This window comes from Pygoscelis adeliae, unplaced genomic scaffold (assembly GCF_000699105.1).
Source record: "Pygoscelis adeliae isolate BGI_AS28 unplaced genomic scaffold, ASM69910v1 Scaffold303, whole genome shotgun sequence".
NCBI lineage: Eukaryota > Metazoa > Chordata > Aves > Sphenisciformes > Spheniscidae > Pygoscelis > Pygoscelis adeliae.
The window spans coordinates 856682-866010 of NW_008824367.1; the positions used below are offsets into that span (position 1 = coordinate 856682).

Consider the following 9329-nt stretch of genomic DNA (forward strand, 5'->3'; position numbering starts at 1 on the left):
CCTGGCTTCTCCATCTGGGCTCTGCCGCACCACCACGGCATCGTCCCTGCGGGCAGCGGGATGCGCTCCAGCTCCGCGCTCATCCTGCCCGCTGCCGTCCTGCTCGCCCCCCACCTGCTCTGGCATCACCCCCTGCGCGTTGAGCCCAGCTCTTTTCCCTTGAATAATTTCCTCTCCGTAGGTCCGGTGGCTGTTTGCCGGTTCTGCCCAGCCGCCGGAGCCCGTGGATCGCTGCTCCGGCGTGGATGCCCTGGCATCGCGCTCCGCTTTGGCTCTCGGTGCCAGAAGCGCCATGGCATGGCAGTCTTTGGTTGCGGTTTGCCGAGGGCGGAAGCGTCACCTTTCTGGCCCGCTGGGTGATAACCTTCCCTGCACGGTGCTGGGAGCGTGTTTACTTTACCTGTCGCGGCCGATAAGCGCCTCTGATAAAACTCATGATAGTAAATAACAGGCTTTAACGAGAGGGGAGCGATTAGAGGAGGGAGGTGGTGCCTTTGGCACGGGCTCTGCCCTGGGAAGACGGTGTTTTGCCGACCCAGATGAGCAGACCCTGGCCCTCGCTGGCTGAAATCTCCATCACCCCAGGGAGTTTTGTAGACCTGTGATTTTTTTTTCCCATCCCAGCCTCCGTCTCTTGAGCACGGTGGCCCGGGAGGAGGCTCTGCTTTGGAGGGTGTTATCCGAGGGGGGGCGGGGAGGGACCCGCCGCCTCGGTTGCGAGTGCGGGGAGTTCCTTCCTGGCAGGAAATGCCCTTTTTTTTTCCTCCAAGTGACTTGAGAAATTGCAGAAATATTCTTGCTGTCCTTGAGCGGCAGAGATACAAACGTCTCTGTGCGGATGGGGATTGAAGGTAATGGATTTACGGCTCCGAAATGCATCTCTCCCCTCTCTCCCTTCCCCTCGGGGGCTAACGGGCTTCTCCTTGCAGCGCCAAACCGATGCATGAAAAAGCAGCTCCCCTGAAGAGCCCCGAGCCCATGCACGGCCGTGACAAACTGGAGGCATCGCACAAGGAGAAGAGTTTGGATCCCCTCGACGGCAGGTGAGGGGCAGCGTCACTGCGGCATCCCGGGGTCTGCGGTCGAGTACTTGCTCTTTTTCCTCCTGTTTCTATCTCCTGCAGCATCCCCGCTGCCTCCGAGCCCCCAAATGCAGCCCACCAGCTGGGAGTGGGCACAGGGGGTCCCCTCTTTGTTTTCGCCCTGAAATATTTGGTCTATAAAAGCAGGGAGGGGAAGAGGGATTTGGGGAAGGGGACCGGTATTCCCGCTGCTGAGGTTGTTGGGAGGATTTCACTGTCTCTGTGGTTTCTCCCTTCATCTGCCTGTGTGGTGGATGCGGATGGATGCCCCCGTGCACGGCCAAAGCTGAGTCCATCCTCCTGCCCCGGCACGTTCCCAAATTCCCATTTGTGCTTTCCCTGGGGAAACCTTGACCCATCCGAAGCTGCCCATCGCCAGCTCCTAACCTGTCCCAGGCTGTTGCCAGGGACAGCTCTGGGCTCCTTCCCCCCAATGCCAGGGTGTGTTTTGGGTACGGGCACCCCGGCGCCGGTGCCTCCACCATGGCGTGGACCGGCTCGCCATCAGGCCGATGCCAGACAGAGATCAGCCTTCTCCTGCAGCCATTATTTAACCTCAGTGATGTCCCTACATGCCTGATGCTACGATAAATTGCTGAGACACCCAAAATGTGGCTTCCCGGGGTCTCTCTTCGGTCCTCTACATCTTGCCGTGTCTCTTCTTGCAGTACGCGTGTTTTCAGGAGCGGGTGAGAGACCTGGGGCTCTTCACTTACCTGATTATTATTATTTTTCCTTCCAGCCTCCACCTGAATGAAGCCCTGAAGGCAGAAGACATCAAGAAATGCCACCGGGAAGTGGTAAGTCTTTGGCTTTGTGAGCGGACGGGCTGGTTCGTTGTGGCCTGACCCTGGCCGTTTGCCACGGAGAAGCCCGCCCGGGGTCTCAAACGTGGGCTGCGGGAGCCGGAGGTGAAGCCGCGGTGGCACCGGGAGCCACCCCAGAGGCTCCTGCCTGCGTTTTCAGGGGAGCCGATGGGGGTTTCTTGTGGCCTGTGATCTGCCCTGCAAACCCTTTCAGGTTTTTCCATCCAGAGCAAAGGAAAAGGTGGAAATCTTAACCGCAAGCGGCTCCGTTCCCCTCCGTTTGAACCTTGTTGTTTGTTCAAACTGTGCCCAAAGTAGAGCTCTTTGATCTGTCTACAGACAAGAGAGGCTGTGGAAGAGGAAGGAGGGGAGGGAAGAGGCGTTTTGCCTTTCCCCGTGAAGAAGATGGAGGAGAAAAACATTTTGCCGATTATTCAGAGGCATCTGGGAGGGTTGAGGGGTTGGCAACGGGTTTGTGCTGGGGCCAGCGGCTGTTTCTTGGTGGGGGCTTGGAGGTGATGCCACAGTCCCCCCGTGTCCCCCCGAAACGTTCCCACCGGCACCCGCCACCATCCCGGTGTCTCTCCGGGGGGTGTCTAAGCCGACCCCAGGTGATGCTGAGCCTTGATCCTCTTACGGCCTGGCTCAGCCGGTGACAAGGTGCACGGAGCAAAGGTGACCTTGTCACCGCGGGCAGGAGGGCTCTGCCTGCGGTGCTGCCTGCAAACCAGCCCTGCTGCCCCGGGGCCCTTGGAGCTGCGCTGGATCTCTCCGCATCCTGGCAAAGCGCCTCGTCCCTTGGATTTCGGGTGGCAGCCGTCACTGCCACGGGGACAGCCGCGTCCCCGGGGAGCGCCCCGAGGTCTGGGGCCCTGCCTCCTCCAGCACAGGGGGCACGAATCTGCCTGCGCTGCCTTACAGGACTAATTGAGCGGATTTAATGCAAAGCGTTAAACTGATTCGGAGCCTTTAACTTATATAGAGAATTATTTAAGGGCGACCCTGCCGAGGCGCCCGCTGCGGCTGCCAGCAGGCTTTGAAGAGGCACCGGGAATATAAATAGCTGGATGGCGCGGCGCGATGGGCGCAAAGCAAGTGTTGTCACCGTGCCCCGAATAAGGGAAGAGCTCAAGGAGGAGGAGGAGAGAAACCGTCGGGCAAAATAAGTTGCCTGCGGATGAGCCTGGGAGAAAATGGGCTCCTCGCAGAGGCTCAGCCTCCTTAGATAAACTCTAGAAATTAGGGGAAATGTTTCTTTGGGAGGATGGCACAGCGTTTGCTGGGTGCCGGATCATCCGACCCTCCTCTAGCCCTTCGGCTCTGCTGTTCCCAGCCCGGTGGGACCCCGCTGCGCCGGTCCCAGGTGTGGGGAGAGGGAGATTATTTTTTTTTTGCAGGAGGGAGGGTTTTTTTGGGGTCTCCTTATCAGCAAGGTCACCGGATAACTTCGCTCTGCTTCATTTTCAGGCTGCTAGCAAGTACAACTCCCAGTACCACAAGCTGTTCAAGGACATCCCGACGGAGGAGAGCGTGCTGAAAGGTGGGTGGCGCGGCGTGGGACGGGCACGGGGGCGGCAGGATCCGGCACACGGTCTGCCATGCCCCTCTCTCTGCCTTGCAGTTTGTTCCTGCGCGCTCCAGAGAGACATCCTCATCCAGGGAAGGCTTTACATCTCCCCTAACTGGCTCTGCTTCTACGCAAACCTTTTCGGGAAGGACATCAAGGTAACGTGGGGGCCAGCCCACCCCGGTCCCGTAGGGCTCGTAGCCCAGGCTACGCCGCAGCCCGCTTACCCCCTCCCGCACCCAAATACCGCTAAAATCGCCGTCAAAAGCCTCTGATGCGAAGGGGAGCGCGGCTGTGCCTCCCCCTCCGATCACCTGCGGGATCTGCCTGGGGAAACCAAACATTGGTTTGGTTTAAAATTCCCTGATGCAAAACCTCCTACAAGCCACAACGGCGTTTGAAGGAAGATCAAAGGGTTGGGGGGGGACGACACACGACAGAATCTGAATCTCTCTTGGCTTTTCTTCTTGATTTACAATCTGATGTTTCCCTGTTGGTCTTGTGGCTGACGGGGATCTTGGGGAGAGACGACTTCCTTTAAAACTGGGCTGAAGAACTGAATTATTTATATCAGCCGCTTTAAACAAATATCTGATGGAAGTACGGGGTTTCAACGAAGTTATTCTGCCATAAATTACATCCTGCCTTATTTTTAACCCTCCCTGGGCTTGCAGGGGGGGCTCTCGTGATGGGTCTTAGGGAGACTCACTGGACGACGCTTTCCCCGTGTCCTCGCCGTTTTGATCGAGTAGAAACCACCTCCGAGCCGAGATTAACGCGGGGGGGATGCCGTGACCTTTAATAAAAACCAAGCTGTCTCTGGGAAATGCCAAATCCCCGCGTCGCCGCTCTGCTTGGGGCGTAATTGCGATGCGCGTTAAACCTCCGCCTTGCGAAAGAAACTCCCTGAGCTCGCGCCGCGCCCATCCCTGCCCGTCCCCGTGTCTTTTTGCCCTCCAGGTTGTGATCCCGGTGGTCTCCGTACAGCTGATAAAAAAGCACAAGACGGCTCGGCTGCTGCCCAACGGCTTGGCCATCACCACCAACGCCAGCAGAAAGGTAACGCTGGCGCTTCGAGCATCGGTACCCGGCCTCGCTGCAGCCGGGGGACGCCCTGGTCCGAGTTGGCTGGGATTGGAGAACAGGGAACGAAGCGATTCCCATCCCCGGCTGAAAGCGCGGGCTGGTTGGGAAGCGAGCACTGCTCTCCGTGCTGGCAGCCAGCCAGGGCAAACACCGCGGCTTTGCTTTTGTTTCTGAATTTCACTTTGTTTCTGAGCGAAGCAAAGCCCAAGTGAAACTCGGCCGAGCCTGACAAATCCCTGCCAGGCTCAAATAAAACCTTTAAACTCCTTAAACGCGAGCAGGGGAAGGGATTGGGCTGGCGTTCAACCCGAGCTGGCGGAAAACTTGGTTAAGGGGCTGAATTTCCAGCTTTTAAATCACGTTGGGTGTTGTCGGCTGCAGTGAGCTGACGTAGTCCTGCTCGGTGTGTCCGAGTCCTCGCCCGCCTGGGTGCTGCTCGTGGCAGCGTGTGTTGCCCGTCCCCTCCAAGGGAGGGGGGTTACTCCTGCGGGATTTTAGCAGGGGGTAGGACAAGGCAGGATTTGGGCGTTCAAAGCGAGCTCGTTGCAAGGCTGCTCTGCACGTTGCGTGGGCTCTGCATCGGGCGAGAGTGAGCGCTGCCCCGTGTCCCCTCGTGCTGATCCGTGGGGATGGTTTTGGTCGCTCCTAGCCCTGTTTGCTGCCGCATCCCTCTGGGCTGAGCGCGGGAGGTCCCCTGGGGACAGCAGCCGAGCGAAACCGGCCCCAAAAAAATCTGGTCCAGGTTTTAGCAGGCTGCAAAAATAGCAGCAGGGAAACTCTGCGGGGAGATGCCTGCGGGGGGGGGGATGTGGCTCCCGAAGGAGGGGAAATTCAAGGGCAGGACGTCTCTGCCTGTTCCCTGCCTGTGGGGAACTGGATTCAGGATGGGGGGGAATGTCTCCCGGCAGCTTCTCTCTTTCTCTTGCAGTACATCTTCGTGTCCCTCATCTCCCGCGACAGCGTCTACGATGTCCTGAGGAGAGTCTGCACGCACCTGCAGGTACCCTCCGCCCCCGTGTCCGACGGCGTTTCGATAGTCACAAGCTCCTTTTGGGCTGCGTCTCGGGGAGCAAAGCTCTTCGCCATCGCCACGAAGGCTTTGGACCGCTCCCAAAGCCCGCCCTGGTGCCCTGCCGCCTGCCTTGCTCCGCAGCAAGGCATGGGAAGAGGGGCAGGAGCCCGCTGAGAACGGTAGCACTTCATGACACTGCCGCATCCCCACCATCAGCTCTGCCCGATGCAGGGGGCTGTCCCGCTGTCCCCGTTTCGTAGCTCAAAATGACGGTGGCTGTTTCTTGACGTGCTCCTGAACACCCTGGCAGGGCAGAGCCTGTCCCTGGGTGTCGCGTAGGCGTCCCATCCCCATGAGGCGCCGGTGGCCTTTTCTGGGTCACGGATGGCGGAGGCAGAGCCCAGAGTTTCTGCTCTCTCCCAGGGCGTGTATATGAATTATAAATAATCTGGTAGTAATACTAGTTCTGCTACTCCGCACATTGCTGCCTTTTCCCCAGGTCTAAAGTTTAAGGGAAGGAAAAATGGTACAAAGTAAAAAAAAAAAAAAAACAAACAAAAAAAGTTGAATTAAGCCTGAAAAGGGAAGAAATCCATCAGCCCTCGGGCTGGAGAGGAGGGTTGTGGGGACCTCCTCTGCTCCCTGCCTTTGAAGCACGTGGGAAGCGGTTGCCGGAGCCCTTCCCCGCCTGGAAGGGTGGCTGCTGGCTGTGCTGGGGCGACGATTTGGGTGACTCAGCCCCGTCGCCGAACTGGGGAATTTATTCTTTGAAATGTGCCCGGTTCTGCCCAGATATTCCCTTTTTTCCCCCCGATGGTTTATCCCTTCCGCCGGGAGCTGTGACCGGTGCAGTAGCCCTTGCAGGAGCCCTCGGCTCAGCCACGGCCCCGTAAGGTTTTTGGCAGCAGGAGGCAGCGATGCAGTGCCCTGTCCTCTGCCAGATGCTTTTCTTCATCCCCAAAATCCCCGTGCTTGCAAACTTTAAGCAGCTGCTCTTCATAGACTCACCAGAAACATCAAAATTCAATTTTCTGGCTCAGGTTGAAGCAGGGAGAGGTGGTGCCCCAGCCGGTAACGCCCCTTTCTTTCTCCCCTCCAGGTTTCAAGTAAGAAGAGCTTGAGTTTGAAGGAGCTGACGGAGGAGCCTGATGCCGTGTCACTGGTGAGGGTCAGGGCAGCTCTGGGAGAGGGAAGGACCCCCATGAACTCGTGCCGTGGGCAGGAGAGCGTCCGCCTGGCCCCCTCGGTGGGTTTAACGCCTTCCCGGCATGCTGAGGTTCGGCTGGCAGCCACATGCAGGGTGCGGAGTCGGTCCACTCCCCTCGCTGCCGAGAAAGGTTGCATGAGGATGCGGCCGTCGCCTTTGTAGCTCGTCCTCCGGGATCCTCGTACCCCGGTTTGGCAGAAACGGCCGGGTCAGGAGGACGATTTGGACAGCCCGCGGCTGAGCACAAGCCGATGACCTGGCCGGTTGGTCCTGGGGGTCTGTTTATAGACCGCAAAACTTCGGAGCGATGTGCAGAACGCTGCCGCTCCGCTCCCGCCGGCTGGTGCTGTTCGGAGCTGTGAACACGGATAACAGGCTGGAAACGTGGCTGAATTATCCAAAAACCCGTGGGATGAGTGGGACGACTTGTAGCCTGGAGGCTGGAGAGGGAAAAGGCTGCCGAACCGCGGTGTAACCAAGGGAGCACGAGGGGCCGCATCCTGCTGCCTTTGGAGCACGGCGGGGCTCGGCTCTGCCCATGGTGGCTGTGTCCCCAGCCGGCGGGATGTGTCCTCCGTGAAATGTGGATGGCCCGTCCCTGTCTCCGCTCAGTCACGAAGCCGTTGGTGCTGCGGCCGTGCCGGGCTGTACAGGGACGCTGAGCAGGGTGTCCTCCATGGACCGGTGACCCTGCGCATCAGGCTGGGTGCAGGAGGTGACAAATGCCGTGTCCCCCGTGGGCCGGTGGCCCTGCGCACAGGACCAGGAGGCGACAAGTGGGATGTCCCCCCTGGCTTGGTGGCATGCCAGGGCTTGAAGGTGCTTTTCAAGGAGTGAATTGGGAGTGGTCCAGGCTGGAAGCATCGCCCGGTGCTTCTGAGGGACGTAGCCCTTCAGCAGCTCCAGCCCCGGGGACTGTCCGGCAGGGGAATCGCTCTCCGTGCCGGCTGCCGCCCCACTTGATTCGGTGCCTTTCCGGGGCATGCTGGGACCGGGACGCTGAGCCACGGGGTGGGCGAGGGGCTCGCGGAGGATGACGGGTGACCGCGCTGAGCTTCAAACCAAGGGGTGAAGGAGGCAGCGATCAGTATTTGGGGCAGGCGTGGGGTGCATGGGCAGGTCCTTCCTGTGGCAGTAGGAACCTGTGTCCCCACGGGGCCGTCGTGGAGGACCAGCTCCCCCTTAGGATGATGTTTTGGATGTGCTGGTGCTCGATGGAGATGCCGTAAGGTTTGAGTCTGAATCTGGCGCCGGTGCACCCTCGGCGCTGCCGGTTTCACGGGAGAAACCGCTGCTGGGAGCACGGCTCACCCGGGGCTGTTCCCGCAGGAGGTGATTGTCCCCGAGGGTAAGTGGAGGAAGGTGTCACCCGCTTCGCTGTCACTGTCGCTGCCGGACGCCAACTACCAGTGCATCCACCGGTCCTCCGTCAGCAGCCTGAGCACCAAGGAGAGCTCCTTCACCTCCGAGGAGCCCCTGGTTTCGGGTGAGGGCCGCGTCCCACGCGGGGACGTGGGTTTGTGCCCTGCTCCGTGCACGGTGCTGGGCGTAAACCTCCATAAATACATGTTCATCCATCCTCTGCTCTCATGGAGGGGATTTCTGCCTTGCAGATGAGCAGGGTTGAGGCAGGGAGTCAGTGATGGGGTCCTGGGGATGGGATGGGGTGTCCTGCCTGCGGGGTCTGAGCCCTCGGCGTGCGCCTGTAATGCCCGTGCAGGCAGCGTTAGCCCATGGGGGAGGATTATTTGATGCTTGAAGGCTCCTGGTTGCTGGAGGAGCACGAGCATCGTGCCGTGCCGCTGACTCTGGGCTGCATTTCAGAAAGTGCAATAAACACCGAGGAGGAGCTGGAGGTGGAGCAGAGCTGCGTGGCGGAGCTGAGACCTTCCGACTACCAGCTTCTGAAGATCTTCATCGTGCTGTAAGTGTGCCGAGGGCGGCCACGGCGTGGGGAGGATGGGGGGGCTACGCTGGGAACGTCCGTCTCGACCCCCGGCCGCTGAGCGCTTGTGCTTGTTCCTGTGCTCCCAGCATCTGCCTCCTGGTCGTGTCCTCCTCGTACCTGGCGTTTCGCATCTTCCGTCTGGAGCAGCAGCTCTGCTCTCTGAACCGGGACTACCTCTCCCGCGGGCACAGGAGGTGAGGGACCCTCAAGGACACTTCGGGGCAGGTGGGTCACACCGCAAGTGGAGGACCCGAGGGATGTGGTGCGAAGAGCGACGGCTCTGCTCCGTGACGTGTCCCAGGGACGCTTTGTCCCTTATCCCGTGCCTGCTGTTGGGATGGCCGACGGCAGACCGCAGAGTGCCATCCCCGTGCGGTAGATGATCCCATCAGCTGCTGGTTTGAGCCACCGGGGAAAGCTCTGCTTTCCCTGAGACTTTCAGCCCTCGGGAAGAGGTTTCCTTGCGGGTTTGGGGCTGGTTCCCCGGCTGTAGGAAGCGCCAGGGCATCTCGGCTGCGCCCTGGGGCTAACATGACTGTGGGCATCAGCAAGGGATGGACAGGGGCGGGTTCCCTCAGGTTGGGGACATCGGGGGGGTTCTCTTTCCTCGTGCCCATGGGC

At 59.8% G+C, this 9329-nt stretch overlaps 1 protein-coding gene across 1 annotated transcript in view; it reads left to right on the forward strand.

The window, feature by feature from the left end:
• Positions 1-9329, forward strand: part of GRAMD2 (GRAM domain containing 2) — an 11699-nt gene that overhangs the window by 1972 nt on the left and 398 nt on the right. Inside the window, exons 2-11 of the mRNA XM_009319910.1 lie at positions 930-1043; positions 1825-1882; positions 3356-3428; positions 3510-3613; positions 4416-4514; positions 5470-5541; positions 6653-6715; positions 8090-8246; positions 8585-8684; positions 8795-8902. Of these exons, the coding sequence (XP_009318185.1) occupies positions 940-1043; positions 1825-1882; positions 3356-3428; positions 3510-3613; positions 4416-4514; positions 5470-5541; positions 6653-6715; positions 8090-8246; positions 8585-8684; positions 8795-8902 (938 nt within the window). The 5' untranslated portion in view covers positions 930-939. The remainder of the gene's footprint in view (positions 1-929; positions 1044-1824; positions 1883-3355; positions 3429-3509; positions 3614-4415; positions 4515-5469; positions 5542-6652; positions 6716-8089; positions 8247-8584; positions 8685-8794; positions 8903-9329) is intronic.